The following is a 16088-nucleotide window of genomic DNA, read 5'->3' as shown; positions in this document are numbered from 1 at the left end:
TTTACAGACAGTTTAATAAGCTTTGAGAAGTAAGTACTTCAACAGGAACAAAGTCTGGGCTGGGGGACAACCATGAAGTGTATGGACTCTTAATGAGTGTATTAACTCCCGACAGTCCTAACATTTCATAGGCCCTATGATATAAATGGACGTTGGATAATATAACCTAAGATTTAAAATTTATCTTTACACTTCCACTCATTACCCATGTGAAAATCTGAATTGCTGATAGATTAATTGAAGACCTGTTCCTAGTATTTTTTTAAGTCCAACATATTTTCCTTACTTTTGTACTTGTCATTACAGTCTTTTGCATTTTTTCCCATTAATATTTGCCATCAAAAAATAAGAAAACAACCGCTTTTCTAAGTTATCTTCTACATGGACTAAGATCACTTGGAGCTGCTGATGCCAAGACCTATTCAAGTTATACTTTTTTCTTTATGTTTTATAAGCTTTATAGGTACTTGCTTCACTGTGCAACTGCAAAATATAAGCAACAAAATTTCTTTGTATTTTACCAAAGTATCTTCCTCAGTATGTTTCTGAAATTTAAAACACATAATTTGTCACTGGAGTGTAAGATTAGGTAGGCAAAATGTGTACAATAGACACACTCTAACCTTAACCTATTATCTGATCTGTGTTCCTCTGTTCCAATTTCATTTAACATGTGGCTCAGATGTGCTGGATATACTGAGAATTACATTTCATAAACTAGATTCTGCATAATCAAACTATTATATGGCTGGTGATATCACAACAATAAAAAAAATGCTGTTTTAAAGAAGATTTTCAAAATACCCACATTGTGTTTGTTCACATATATCTGCTATATTAAGGCCACAAATTATCAAACCATCAAACCATGTGTTTTGAACATAAAACCAACACAATTAAAGAAACAAACCTCTGCAATTTAATAGCAACAATCTCACTTTACAAGATCATAACGATGGAAACTTTGCAAAGGAATCTGAAAAAGAATGTAATTAAAAATGACAGATTTAAGACAACAGAAAGTTTAAAATTAAATAGCACAATAATTCCAGTACGTGGAAATATTAACCAGAATGTTTACTTGATGCAGCATTGTGATTAATAAGTGACACTGTATTACCAGCACTTACTAACATCTGATACTTTTCCTTTAAAATAGTATTTTTCTGTTCAGTGACCTTGCACAGACCGACAATAAGTAACTCAGACCCCAGCACCAGTTCACATGTGGTCAGTAGCAAAATTCCTAAACAGAACAGGAAAGGACCTGGAACGCACATGATGAGTAAACATAAGTACTGCTAGTATGGTGATTTCAATATTCAATGCACTCCACAAGTATTATTTTAGATTTCTTTTACGACACATACCACTTCCGAACATGGATCAAAGCAAAACAGAGGCAATGTGGCTTTGTGGATGGAGAGGAGCACTGGCCTGGGAATGAGGAAATCAGGATTTAGTTCCTGGGTCAAGCCCAGACTCCCAGGTAAGACATTCAGTAAGACAGAAATTACAACACTGGCCACCTAAGAAAACCTTGAAATCTACTGAAAAAAAAGAGCAATGAATCTGAATCAGGGTTTATTATTAAAAATAAAATAAGAACTATATAACACTTTCTCTAATCACTTTAGAGATAACATAATAATTAACTTTATTAAGCATGATTGCTGCGTACAAATAATTGAATGAAATATGATAAACTGAATATATACGAAGGATTCCACAGGAGTGGATGTCACATACTTTCCCTTCTTTGAACCCAATTCATGAAGAAGTGAGAAGTGTGCAATATGTGTGAGTACCCGCAGAAATATCAGAAAGAAAACTGGTCCCACAGGAAGGGCAACTCCATAGAGAATTTTGGTGATACCAGGATTTCATTTCCAAAGTCATCAGTGATACTTAAACAGATAGTTAGGTATTTATCAAGATAGGGAGGATGCTTTTCTGAAAAGGGGTTTCAACTTCAGTATTGACTGAAGGTCATGAGAACTGCATAACAAAGTAAGTAACACAAGCATAAATATGCACAGCAAAAGTGAAACCAAAGTATTTTTCTTATTAAATAACATAAAATAATGTGATGACCACCCACAGAGGAAAAAATCCACAAAGATATTTTTTGCAGTTTATTTTCAATTATAATTTTTGGATAACCAAGCAGCTCTGTATGGAGAAAGCACAGAAAAGTCATTCTGGCACTTTTGGATAGTACATTTTTTTTTAATTTTTTTTTTTTTTTTTTTTTTAAATTTTTCTAGACATATTCAGTCCACTTGCTCGGTCTATAGTCCATTTTATATGAGCATGATTAGCTCATATGATTCCAGAGGAAACTAACAATATATACAGTCAATGAAACTATCTTCTTGGCTACTCTGGGCCCTTTAAAATGTCTTCTAAGTCTATCCTGGCTAAACAGAATCCACAATATACATGATAGCTACAGAATACACTGTATTGCAATGAGAAATGCTCAGCACAAAATGGGACTCTTGGCATGCAGCTTAAAATAAAAGGTAGAAGTTCAGAAGTTTATAAAATCCCAAATGGGGTCAATTAAAAGGAGTTAGCAAAAGAAGGGACTGTTCATTGTTACTGTAAAAAAGGCACTTTGAGTAAATGGGACCAGAATTGGAGGAATCTTAGTCGACACAAAGTTCAGTTTGGTTTCATAAAAAGGCTTCAATGCTAAGGGATGCTACTCAAGTTTCCTGCAGTTTTACATTAAAATAAATTGCTGAGTAGTTTATAATAAAGGACATAAAATGTTTACAACCAACTCGTAAAATTAAGAAAAGCATAGTATAAGCAAAATATTACTAAAAGCAGCAATGCATAGCCTTTCATTGAGATAATGCACAATTTTGGACACCATGTGTCAAACTCTTGTTTTTAAGATACTTTCAGTAGCATTATCAACATAAAATTGGCCTACAAAACAAAAGCTTTACCAGCTCCCATTCATAAGGAGATTGAGGTCATAAACCAACCAAAACAATTTGTCAGTATTTTCAACATCCTGGATGACCAATATCAAGTATATGGAATAACAATCACACTCTTTGTTCAGCTATCTCACTGGAGGCAGCTGTTAAATCAGAGGAATGATTTTAATTCTTTTCTAACATTTACACAGTAATGCATTTAAGTTCCTTCAAATGTTGCTCACCACAGTTTGTTTTTCTCTTTTCTCTCCACAACAAAAAAAAAGAAAAAAAAAAAATCAAGCACTTCCACAGAAAGAATATTTGGCAATTTTATACTCCACTGAATGGTGGATTTTCACAATAGCTCACTTTAGATTGAAAGTCATTAGTGGTCTTTCCTCTCGTTTCTGCCAAGGACTCTTCTTATCTTCACCCTGGTCATCCTCCTCATCCTCCTCATCATCCTCATCCTCTTGAACTGATGTTCCATGTTCAGGACTAGTTAATGGCTCTGGTTTGGTATCCACAGTTCTTGTTTCCTCCTGCAGGCTAGGCAGCTGCACACCACTTCTCTTACTAGTGCCTTCTAGGAGGCATCGTAGAGCATTGTCCTCAGGGCTACAAACTGCTGTTCCACACTCGCTGCCACTTTGGTCCATATCATCCAAGTACACAAGCTGTGTGTAAGCTGTGCTATCTGAAACCTTCCGCTCTCTCTGCTGGTGCTCTTGCACTGGTGGGTGACTCTGTGGCGCAGACAGATGATCTCCTCTTCCCTTTCGGGCAGATTTTGGTTCATTCATGTCAACACCAGAGTCCAAACTGGCATCGTTACTCCCATTCCTACCAGCTCTTTGGAGATCGATGTATGAATGTCTAACGTGAGCATTTGAACGTCCATCTAGAGAAACAAACCATGCTCGAGGATGAGGCAATGGCTTTCCACCTCCTAATTCCATCAAAGCCTTTTCTGTAAGAAGCTGCACTTCACTATTCATTTGAGCCAGGGATGCATCATTAAGTGAGGCAGGAATGGAAACAGATTCAGACATGGAAGCATTTTGTTGACTCCACTCAGCTGCACCTGCATCTTGCAAATGTTGCTGAGATATTGCTTGTGATGCTAACTGTTGGGGTTGCAGCTGTTGTGGGGGGTGTGGGAAAAGCCGTGCATGAGGGTTAGGAAGCTCAGCCTGAAGTCTTTCTATATCAATTTGCTGGTCAGCTGGGACAACCAGTGGCTGGCTAACAAAAGGGTGTTCTCCTGGTAGTTTCATGTAATGACCTGGAATGACCAATGCAGGCAAAACTTTCCTGTAAACACTGTCATTGACTTGGTCAACAGAATTGCAGCAGATTAACTGACCTGGTCGAGGGAAAGATGTAGGTCTTTCAAGGTGATCAACTGAACGAGACATCATACAATCAGTAGGTCTGCAGTCCAGCAGCTCTTTTTCAGGGGCTGAAGGAGTGGGGTATATTTGTTCCTGAATATTGTATTTACTTCCAGTAGCAATATGGTTCATAGATACTTGAATTTCTCTCTCTTGCTTTTCAAATAAAGGCTGAGACAGCATTGCATTGTAACTTCTCCTGTACTCATCTTTGACAGGGGACTCATAGCCTTCAGCTGTTTCTGTAGATTTTCTTGTCTTTAAAGGAAAACTATCTGCTGATTTGTGGTAATCTTTTCTTAGAGACCCACTGGGAGTCAGGTCATCCAAGGAAATTCTGCTCTTGTCCTTCTCCTTGTCAGAGAGCAGTTCCTCTCGGGAGCTAAACTCCTGAGAAGTACTGAAGGAGTGTTTGAGCATGGGGGTATGCATATCTGCTTCTCCACTGGGTGATACTATCTCCATGTGGACAGCACTGATTAATTCCTTTGCACCTGAGTTTTCAGTATGTCCATTGCTAGCAACGGACAATGCGCCAGGAAATTCTGACTCACGACGTGAAAATATTAAATTTATATGGGACATTGAGGTTGCTTGATCCTTCTTAGAAGTGTCCAGTGCTGTTGAAAGTTGCAGTTTCTTATGATGCTGACGTGGTCTTAAACATTTTCTTCTATAAAAGCCGGTAATAAAAGAAGTTACACATGTGTGACTGTTGTACACAGAAACAAGAGCAGCAAGTGTGTCTTAATGGGAGATTTTAAAGCAGTGATTAGTATTAGGGGAATTGAGCTTTTATTACATAACCTAACAATTAAAAGCTTATCCCAGCAGCAAAGACAAAATTAAAGAATAACTAATGCCAATTGGGAAATATCTCAAGCACCAATTACAAATTGGAGCAAATGTCTGGAGGAGGCAAATACAAAATCACTCATTAATATACACTTGCTGCTAAAAGTTTAACAATCATTTTAATGTAAGACTAATAGAAAGATCACTTGCAAATGCATGACAGGTACAATGACAGAGATCTTAGACCTATGCCCATGTTTGATAGGAGGTTTTAGAACATCTTACAAGGAAAACACAGGTACAGGTGTGTGTGCTTTATTCAACTACCATCCTACCAAAGGCAGGGATTGTATATGCTGCATGTAACCAGGAACACAGGAAATTTGATCTGTTTCTTTCCTCTTCAAGTGCTTGCTTGCTTTTTATTTTTTTTCCCCGAGGTAAAAATGTTTCAATACAAAAACGTTTAATTTCATAAGTACAAAAAAGTTTATATTTCCAGCATGAACTAAGTAACCAGGACGGTGAATCTTACCTGCAATAATACAAAAGCAGACACAGCAAGACTAGAAGTATGAGAGCCATCCCTCCTAAAATTGCCAAAAGAAACATTGTGTGATAGCTGGTAATGTCGTGTGTTACAACGGGACCTGGAAGGCCAGAAAAGAGAATTTAGACCTGTAACAACCTGCAAACAGGAAGAGGAACAACACTTAAACAAAGAGACGGACATCTTCCCTTGTTATCAGGGTGCTAAGTGAGCAACGCTGCCGCTCATAGCCCTGGTGCCTATTGAGCACACCATCTCTGGAGAAGGGAGCAAGTTGTGGAGAAAGCATGTGCTGGTTTTCATGACTGCAAGTCCAAATAGATCATTCTGTGGAAAAGCAGTTAGTTTCAATGGGAGCATGCATCAGTGAATGCTGCCTTCCAGGTCCTGATGCTAACACAATGCGCCAAAGCTCTCATCACTGGAGAAAAGCCATCACAGCATCTTCCAGCACTGTAATGCATGTAGCAGCACTGTGGCCAGCAACTTCTCTTTAACAACACTTGTGGTGTTTTGCTTTAAACAGTACATACAGTGCAGTACAGGATTCACTGGAAGATGTGTTGGTGCTCTGAAGTCTAGAACAAGCCAAGCCAAGCCGATCCTCAGTAGCTTTAAAAACCAAGCCACTAGTGAAACAGTGTTGTAACTCCAGGTTTCAATAATGCTTAGTAAACGTTCTAACATACAAAGGCATCTGTTCACAATTATGCTTGTGTAACCCTGTTGGTTTGTAAAATCCTTATCATGATTTTGAAATAAAGGCTCAAATTTTGATCTGCAGGCAAGGAGGTACAGCACCAACTGACAGAGTAACATGCATGTACTGTCAAGGACAGCAAACTTGGCCAACATTAAGGTTCTAGATCATGAAGTCTATAAAACCTCATCTGTGGTTCTTGAGTGGTCTGTAGAGCCGCTGCTAGGAATACAAAGCTCATTTTTGTCTGGTTTTTGAGATAAGAAATCAAACAGATTCAATGAGGAGACAAAATAAGCAAAACTACGTTAACCTCATTAAAAATAACATCAAGTATATTGCGTTTTGGAAATCTAAATATTTATATATTCTGTCCTGCCACTACCTTTACATAATTGATTGATACTGCTGCTTCAGGACATTAAGCAAAAAGAAGAAGAGATAAATCACTTAAATTTTTCATGAAAATGTTGTTCCAATTTGCAGCAAAGTTTTAGGAACCCAGATCTATCCCTCAGAAAGAAGGAAAGGTAAAATACAAGTAGAAATTCTGCCATATAAGTCAAATTGCAAGGACAAATAAGCCTTCTCCTGTTAGAGTTACAGGCACAATTTCATGACTAGTCTAACTTCCTCGCAGTCTGGGACAGAGCTGTACTGGGAAATGTTTGGCACAGAGCAGTTGCTTTTTCTTAAAGTGAAATTATTTTGTAAAATTCCATTAAATTCAATATGATAGCTTATCCAGATCTGCACCTGCTTCTAAACTCTGTTCAGCAATGAATCAGCTGAATATTCCAGCAGTTTCATTTAACATAACCTCAAATAAAAAGCTTGCATATCATGAAACAACTTAATGGCATATACAAGCAGACTTTAAAAACAGTTCTCATGTTAGAGTTTGTTTTGTTGGTTAGATATAGTTTATTTAGCTTGCACAGCCAAGGCAAGAATGTTTTCATTTCTACTGTATTTGATTTTCATCCAGAAAACTTAATAAAGAAAATCTGTAAGAGGAGGAGATTTTTGTTTGATTGATTGGCTCTTTTATACACAGAGGTATCTCTGATTGTTGGTGGCTGAAGAACTATTTCTAAGAAATTGGAAGCCACAGACAGAAAAAAGGAAAAGCAAGCTGCAACATTAATAATCTCCACAGGCACAGAAGTACACATAATGTCTAGATCAAAGTGTATTTTCTACAGTTATGCCAAAAGACTTGCAAATGGCAACCAGTCAGCTCATCTACTAATGCCATTCTTCTAATATACTTCCTAGAACTTCTGCACTAAGTTACTCATGGTGCAAATTAATCAGTCACCAAGATGATGCAAAGCATGTCAGGGCAAAATGGGCATCTTCAGCATAAAAGGAAAAAAAAAGTTACAATCAATCAATCCCTTAGTAAACATCTAACCCAGGATGATGTTGGTCTTATGTGAATCCATTTCTTTGAGAGTTTCTGCAGAGAAACTTCACAGCATGTATTTTTTGACCTGCTGGAACACCAATATATTGATGTTATAACTACCCTCATTTTCTAGCAATGGCTCCACCAGGCAGTGCTGACATAAATACATCAAAGCAATAACACTTTAAAAAAAGTTTCCCATTGAAATGAGAGATTTTGAGCACAAGGGTTCCCCCCCCATAACCCCCAAAATATTTTAGCCCTTTACTTTCAGATTTCTGTTTTCTAATAATCCATTATTGATCAAGCTGTGGCATCTCAGATGAGGTCATTCTGAAAAATATAAACGTTATATATGAATAAATAATTACTCAATGGTGTGAGTATCAGTAAGATTCAATTTTATCTTACCTGGGATAGTAGGTGACATAGCTGCAACCCAGTAGCCCAGCTGAGGTGCAATATAAGTCCAAGTCAACTGATTTCCTTCTTGTTGTACAAGGCCCAAACTACTCTTCAGCCATGTCCCTGTAAACGTAAAGGTTGTAGGAACATGTTACAGATATACTTGCACCTTCCTCTGCAAACAAGTGGAAAAGCAAGCAGTAACAAAAGCTATCAATGTGCTGTAGGGGTTGTGTGCATTGCTGTGAAGTGAAAGATCGTGCCTTTTTGTCACTGGCATTTGAGAGCTCCCACAAGCAGTCATCCCCATGGCCTTCTCAGAAGCTATGTAGAAAAACATTTAAGATTAAATAAAATTAATAAATCTTCAGAAAGGATTAATAGAAAACAATTATTGTCATATTAGATTCCCATTTTTCAAAGAAGGATATTCCTGATGCTGATTATATGTAGACAGCCCACTATTTCAAGAGACATCCCATCTCCCAGACCACACGTGAGTTTTGTACACCACCCTTCTATCAGCTCTGGCTGTCAACTTCTAGAAGATTGAAGAAAATACTTCCTCAAAATGTTGGTTTTCCTATACAGAAAATAAGTTTATGAATATTACTGCCAATAAATGTACAAATAAGTTGCACCACCACTTTGATTCAGCAACGTTAGTCATTCAGAATACGTATACATCCAGGAATACTGTTTGGTAATGGCTGATGAGTTTTTTAAAACATGTTTCTCAAAGGAAATGTAATAGATTTTTTAGAATTATCAAATGATCATTTCCAAATAAATAAGATTGACAATTTTAAAGCAATGTGTTTAAATCCACATAACTCTTAAGTAGTCCAGATTGACAAGCTGTACTAGTTGAGAGCTGTTCTACCTTCAGAAGATAAATTTTGCCGCAAGAATTGGGCTACAAAAAACCTTTACAACTGAATCAGCTATATGCCTTTTTGTAATTCATTAAGACCCCTGATTCTGCAGCTGTAGGAGAAAAAAAACCTCACCTGAGCTTCTGATATATTAAATGTCCAGTAGGCCTCAGACTGCTTCCGTATTTATTCTCTTTGAAAGAAACATAGAATTGCTGTCCTGGACACTGAGAGCAGTCGCTGGGAAGCCACCCCTGGCACCAAGCAGCATCTCCCAAAGCTGCAGTGCTGGCTTCGCGCCTCCAGTGGGTGCCGTAACAGAGGGCATTCACTCACTAAGGAGATTCTTCACACACTCTGGTGGCCACTACCAGTACAGCTGATCCATGTACAGTGAAGGGAGAAATCCCTCTGCACTTCTCCAGAGCAGCTCTGTATTTCTGTGCAAAGCAGGGACAGAATTTCCCTTTCATCAGACATCACTCAGGACTGAGCACAAGCATTTCTGGGTATCAGTTGTCTGAACACTTAGCAGTGAGTGCAGACCACACAGAAGGGATACTGTTTGTTGCTTTGTTTTTCTAATACCACCAACATCCTGATGATTTCCTCTGTGTTCCTCAGATTATCCATGTGTGTAAACCCTGTATATATAAGAATGGCTTTTCTGACCATTTATTTCCTCTTTACTATGGATTTTTCCTATGTCAGTCCACACTTAAAGTCCACCATCTTTGGCTAATAATAAATCCATCTCAATATAGTGAAAGGTTAAGAAAAATACATGTTTGAGAGGATTTATAGATTTAGGTGACTATTATTGCCAGACAGTGACTCTGTATTTGCAACCAAACTGAATTTGTGGGCAACAGAGGAAAGGTATTATTGTTGTAATTTTCAGTTTTCCAAGTACATTTCCAGTCTGTATAGGGTAGCAATAACCTGTTACTTCATAAAGTCAGTCACATAAGACAAGTAATTTTGATTCACAGTACAAAAAGGACCAAAATCTGTGTACACAGATTTGCACATATGGCATCCGTAACTGTTGTATCAGAAGACCTTGATGTAGCCATTAGTTTACCTCTTTTAGGGAAACATTATCAGGAACTATATTATTGAATCGCCCACAGTTACGTGTGAAGTTTCTGGGAAAACTAGGAAAAGTGGACTGATATTCTCCACTAAGACAGCCACTATCCTTCCAATTTTCTACCCATGCAGTTTTGGGGAAGATGCCATCCTAATAGCCCTGAACCACAAGGTGAAAAATAGCCTGTAGGGTCAAAAACTGCTTATATCTTGTGCCTAAAACACCATTTTGCAAGAAATCTCCTGTAAACTTAAACTTTGTCTTTTCTTTTTCTGCAAGGTTCAGACAATGAGAATATGCACCAACTATTCAAATATGCAACTATGTGAAACAAAACTTTAAAAGAGATATAAAAGTACTGATTAAAAAGTAAAAGAATGGAAAGACCTGGTGATTAATTTATCATGCTTCCTATACTTCTCGTATCGTCTATAAGCCCTTTAAATTCACACAGAAGCAGAACATATACATATGTAATTTAGCAAAGTTCATTCTCCTCATAGACTTTATTTTTATAGTTAAGTCCTCAAGCAGAAGCTATTATTGATTCTCTCACTAGGGGGAACTTGTGTCCAGCTTGCCTTATTCACATTACACTGCATTCTAATGAACACAATCCTCCTAATGCCTCCTTAAAAGCCTTTTGCTCAGTAATACTCTGCTTGCATAATGCAGCAATCAAGAAGCTAACAGAGGCTGCACTCTTATCGCTGCAAGCAGAGCTCAGCTGCCATTCTGCCAGACAAGCAGCAGCTCAGATTGCTCATATTTTAGCAACGAAAGGAATCCCTGTATCTGCAATGGAAGCAAACAATAGAGTCTACTGCACAAGGTCAGTCAGCTTTCATGCTTGTCTTCTGCTCTTTTAGGTCACCCGTTTTTGCTAACCACTGGAGATACTCAAGGAAATGTATTGGTTTGTATAACACTAGGGAAAAATGTAATTCCCTCTCTTTGGACAGTTAAGAATTTAAAAACTGTAACAGATATATCTGATATTGGTCATCTTTAAACAAGAGTGATGAAGCTTTTGTTGACCATAGCCTACACATTAGTATGTGATGACAGCTAGAAAATAATTATTTTCTAAATGGCATTGTCCCAAGTTCCTTCATCATGACCACACCAAATGCAGGTTCCTGGGAACACAGGTACACAATCTCATCAGCTGCCTTTTTTAAAACTTCCCTGGTCCAACACTGGTGATAAACTTACCTCTTATACTTCCACCATCTCCTACCAATAGTCTATTAATAAAACAGAGCATGCTCCCACATGGTGGGATGAAGAGAATAAAGAACTCCATCCTTCACAACAGCACTGGAAAACAAGTTTGAGTGGAAACAGTTGAAATACAAATTCCTTTATTGTTTCTTGCATGATCAAATAGCTGAAAGCCAACACAGTTATTACTGGAGGGAACTGATGTGCCTTCTGTATTCTGCAAATCCATCGGGATGTTTCCAGGTCTATCTCGTATTTCATCCTTTATAGGTTCTAATATCCTAGTCACTTTTCAACTATCATTAAATACCAAGCAGTGTTCTTGTAACTCCCTACAAGCAATGTCTTGTTGTAATGACTAATGTCAGACCTTCTACCGAGCAGAACCCAATCACATTGTACTTACTGTCTATGCTCTTAGTGTTTCAAGCTGCCTTGAGTAAGCAAGAGTTCACTGCTGTGCAACCTTGAGAATGAATTCCCTATCCCATCCCAGGTTCTTCCTTACAGTGGGAAACAAGACATTTTCCTGTTCTAAAAACACAGCTAATTACGCTCTGTGTCTTCACATACTTGTTCTCATAAGCAAGGGGGGAGACTGAGGGGCAGCGAGTAAAGAACTTCTTACATTTTTCTGTCCTTTCCTATCCACTAGCAAATTGAGTAAAGGCAAGCAAAATTCATTTTTTTCTGTGCAGGCAGGATTACAACTGCATTAGAACTAAGCAGAGGATTTAGGAAGGAAGAGAGGTCTTACCTCCCTGCATGGCTAAGTGTTATGATAATTTGTTATTCTCCAAATATCCTGTAACATCTACTTCCTCCCCCTACTCAAAGTCAGCACAATCAACTAGCTTCACTGCTTTTTAAGTTTTATACATGATGCACAATAATTGTTAAGTAACAAGCAATACAGGATTCCAAATAAAAAGCAGTACAAGTAGTTTGATGTAATGGAACTGATCATTTTTGCTCAAGGCTGATTGTGTAGTTCCAAAGAAAACATGTCAATGCATCTTTGGAGCAGAAACAGCAAGTTCGGTATAGTTTGTAAGCACTGCATGATTTGGGCCAATTTGACATTAATTCTTAAAGAGTGTCTGGTGCTTCACGGAAAACTTCTATATATAGAGACATTCTTGCTTATAGATCATTTTTACATTTCTCTTCCTCTTTTTCCTCTGTTACTGCTCAGTGGAGCCAACATGCTGATCCAGGATTCAAGTCAGGGGAGCTGTCTCCTGGCTCAAACTAATGGCAGGAGGAGAACCAAGAAGTTTCTTAACTCTTTCCTCCCCAAAATTGTATTTAATATTACTGACTTTTTGGAATAAATGGTGTAATTTAACAAATTTCCTCTTAAAAAGCTTATGAAACAGTTACCTAGCACTCCTTCGTATATGTAATTTAAAAGCAAGGTACAAGAACTACCATCATTAACATTACAAAGAATATAAAAATGAGAGTACTTTAAAAGAAATACAAATCAAATAACAATCAGATAAAGAAAGCTGAGCTCCATCTGGCTACAAAAATATCCAAATATCAGAGACAAGCTGAAGAGTTCAGCAGAGCAGGAGAAATAAATTCTGCTAGAGAAAAGCATCTTAATACTTTGCAGTAACTTTGATTCTGATGAACATGCTTATTTATCTTAGGCAGCTTTTAGGACTTGCCTATCGGCAAGAGGGGGTTATCATGAGTAAATTTAACAGAAAAAGGTTCGCACATTAAATTTCCGTTTCAACACACATTCTGCACTAAAGCCGCCTTTTTGTATTTAATTTAGTTTACTTCTAAATCAGATTGAAAAATGGCACTTTTCAGCATGGAGAGTGTCCAGATGGGCAGCTACTGCAGAAAAGCCATTACAGAACAGCTATTCTAGACTACTTCCCTGCACAATCAGGTCACTGCACGTACAGCCAGTCTGCCCAGAAAAGAGATGTCCTATTGTCTTCAAAGACACTGACTATTCAATGTGACAGCTTGCTGGATCCAGGCAGCATGAATGGATCTGCTTTTGTAGTCTAGATGCACAATGCCTCTGAATAAGACATTACTTCCATATTTTAAAGCTGGACCTTATTATTTTTAATTAATCTGTAGCAAAATCCAGGGAATCGTACACCTCTCTGGCTTCCACGTGCATGACTGTGCATGCTGACAATCCCATGCTGCTTCAGCTCAAGCAAATGGCAAACTTCCTACCGGCCTACGTGAGGCAGGACCGTGCTTCATTCAGGCAGGACTGCCACACCAGGCCATCTGCTCTAGAGACATGCATGTGACTCCTATTAAAGTCAAGAAGAAAGGAGACAAACTCCCCTCTTGTGTGCTGGCTGCAAGGGGAGTTTGCATGCTGGCACCCCAGACAGAACTCAGCTCTCTGGGAGGATGTATAATACTGCTTACTTCAGGTTTATCTTTCCAAACTGACCATTTCAGAGCCTCACATATCATTACTGCTGCAGACTTCTGCTGATTTTGATTGTGTATTCTTCCTATTGCTGATCAAAACGTTTCTGGTCAGACTGTCAGAGGAGTGTGCTGTAGCCAGCAGGTTCCCCTAAGGGCAGTCATAAAGTCTAAATATTGCTAGTGTTTAAATATATGGTAGCTATGGTGGTTGCTTTTTTTCCATAAATTACTTTTACATGTGAGCTTTTGGTAGGAAACTCTTCCACTGATCAAATACTGTTGGGTTCTTATTTTATTTCTTTTAAGTGGCAATAGGATCATTCAATCCCACTCAAGCAAGGAACCCAAATTATGCTATTTACAGCACGAATTATTTCCATCCAATAGGTCTGACAAATAAGAGGATTTAATTAGCCAGAGAGCAAATTAAGCATAATCCCACTATATGAATTTTTTTTTACTCACAATATTATCTTCCTTGGAGAAAAGAGTTTTGGAAAGTAAAGAAAGATACTTTTAACCATACTACTTAATAGCATAGATCTTTTAAATAAATATTCCTTACTAAGAAGTGCTTTTCTTTCGACATGGATCTCTTCTGTGATGTCTACAATGTCTTGTAAGATTGCCCTGCTTAGGCAGAGATTCAGTTAAATGGAGATACATGTGTCAAAAGGAATGAGGCAAGTTTCTATCAGACGGAGCATGGGACAGCAAAGGATATTGAAAACATACTAACAGTACTTCTAGAAGCCATTGATTTAGACACTTCGAATGGCAATGTTATTTTGGAGAGTTAATCAAGGGCAAGTTGTGCAAATAACTTCCTAAAGCATGTTCTGACATACATAAATTGTAACTTCTCATTCTACCAGCTAAAAGCTGCTTATCAGATTTCTTCTTCCAACAAAAAATCACCTCTAACCTGCATCAGCATGGGAAGTTTTACTACAAAAGGGTGGGTTTTTTCGATTTACTTTTGTTCATTCTCTAAAAACCTAAAAGCCACTGAAATTAGAAGTTGAAAAATTCCTTCCTGAATATTGGTAGAGATTACTCTCCTCCCCTCCCCTCCCCCCTCCAGTACACATGGGTTTAAAAATTCATAGTATTTAAGTTAATATTACAATTTTGCTTTTGGAGTTGCTAGGCAACATCAAAAAATAAACGTCCCTGCTCTGAGCTCATACCTTCGTTATTCTTCCACTCTTACAGATTTTGTTACACAAGCCTTCCAGTGCTAAATCTGGCTACTGTTCTAGAAGCACCACCATTATCTGGCGTACTGTAAGGGAAACACTTTTAACATCATACCTTGAAGATTTTTACAAGGAAGTTTAACAGTTCGATTTATTACTAGTGTTTGAGAAGCTCTGTCATTTTGACACCACTGCTCATTTTTCCCCTTAAATCACCTGTCAAGCGTTTAACAAAAGAACACATCAGTTTTCTTTATTTGATGATTTTAATTATGTCTGGGCAGAAGGGAGGGCACATTGTCCAGAGAACTGCTGGCATTGCTTTAGTTCCCTCTGCACTCCCTTCCAGAATGCTGGAAGAGACTTATTCAAGAAAATGACTTCCATACTTAATTACTGGTGAATAATTATTTCAAAAAGGGAAAGCTTAGTTATGCTTGCTGAACCACCATCCCTATTTACTAGTGTACATGAAAGATAATGCCTTTAACATTCACTTTATCACATTATTAATCACAGTCAGTTATTGACAAAATTATTAGGACAAGTCATAAATAAAAGCACAAGGGAATTCAAAACACTTGCATGCCTTTTCCTTCATTCAGCCTCACATCATGCTCACGTTCAATTTCTATTTTTCAAGCTGGAAGTGGAAGCACATACACACTGACATTTGACCTACCATCCCAAGGCTACAAAGGAAAGTTGTCCCAGGTCCTCCTCAGCCTCTTCCAGCCCCACCCAGATACTTCACACTCCTGCTCTATGCACTCCTGCCTGTACTTCCACCAATCTCCAAATCCTCTCCAACTCAAGCAGCTGCACAAGCACAATAGTCTTTTCTTCACTTCTGAAATTTCGACGTCCACCTCTTCCCACCTTCTACTTCATACCTTCTGTAGGTAGAGCTACAGGGCCATCCACATGATACAACATATAGTCTGTTATTAAAACCTGTTCCCAGAAGTCAAAACGTTTGTTTCCAGTTTTACTTCCTTGACTACATAATAATAAATTATTTGCATATATATACCTCTACACTTTGGTAAACCTGATTCCTTCAATGTCCTCTTAAGCTCCACCAC

General features: G+C 38.0%; 1 protein-coding gene across 2 annotated transcripts in view; it reads right to left on the bottom strand.

Annotated features, from left to right (window-relative positions):
• Positions 1-896: 896 nt before the first annotated feature.
• FAM171A1 (family with sequence similarity 171 member A1) overlaps positions 897-16088 on the bottom strand; it is a 93499-nt gene continuing 78307 nt past the window's right edge. For both annotated transcript variants that reach the window (XM_074900208.1, XM_074900209.1), the window contains 3 exons: positions 8198-8314; positions 5661-5775; positions 897-5003 (listed from right to left, as the gene is read on the bottom strand). In XM_074900208.1, coding sequence (XP_074756309.1) covers positions 3302-5003; positions 5661-5775; positions 8198-8314 — 1934 coding nt within the window. In that variant the 3' untranslated portion in view covers positions 897-3301. The remainder of the gene's footprint in view (positions 5004-5660; positions 5776-8197; positions 8315-16088) is intronic.

Source organism: Athene noctua, chromosome 2 (assembly GCF_965140245.1).
Source record: "Athene noctua chromosome 2, bAthNoc1.hap1.1, whole genome shotgun sequence".
In the NCBI taxonomy this organism is placed as follows: domain Eukaryota; kingdom Metazoa; phylum Chordata; class Aves; order Strigiformes; family Strigidae; genus Athene; species Athene noctua.
The sequence above is the reverse complement of the archived record's forward strand: the minus strand, read 5'-3'. Positions and strand labels throughout refer to the sequence as shown.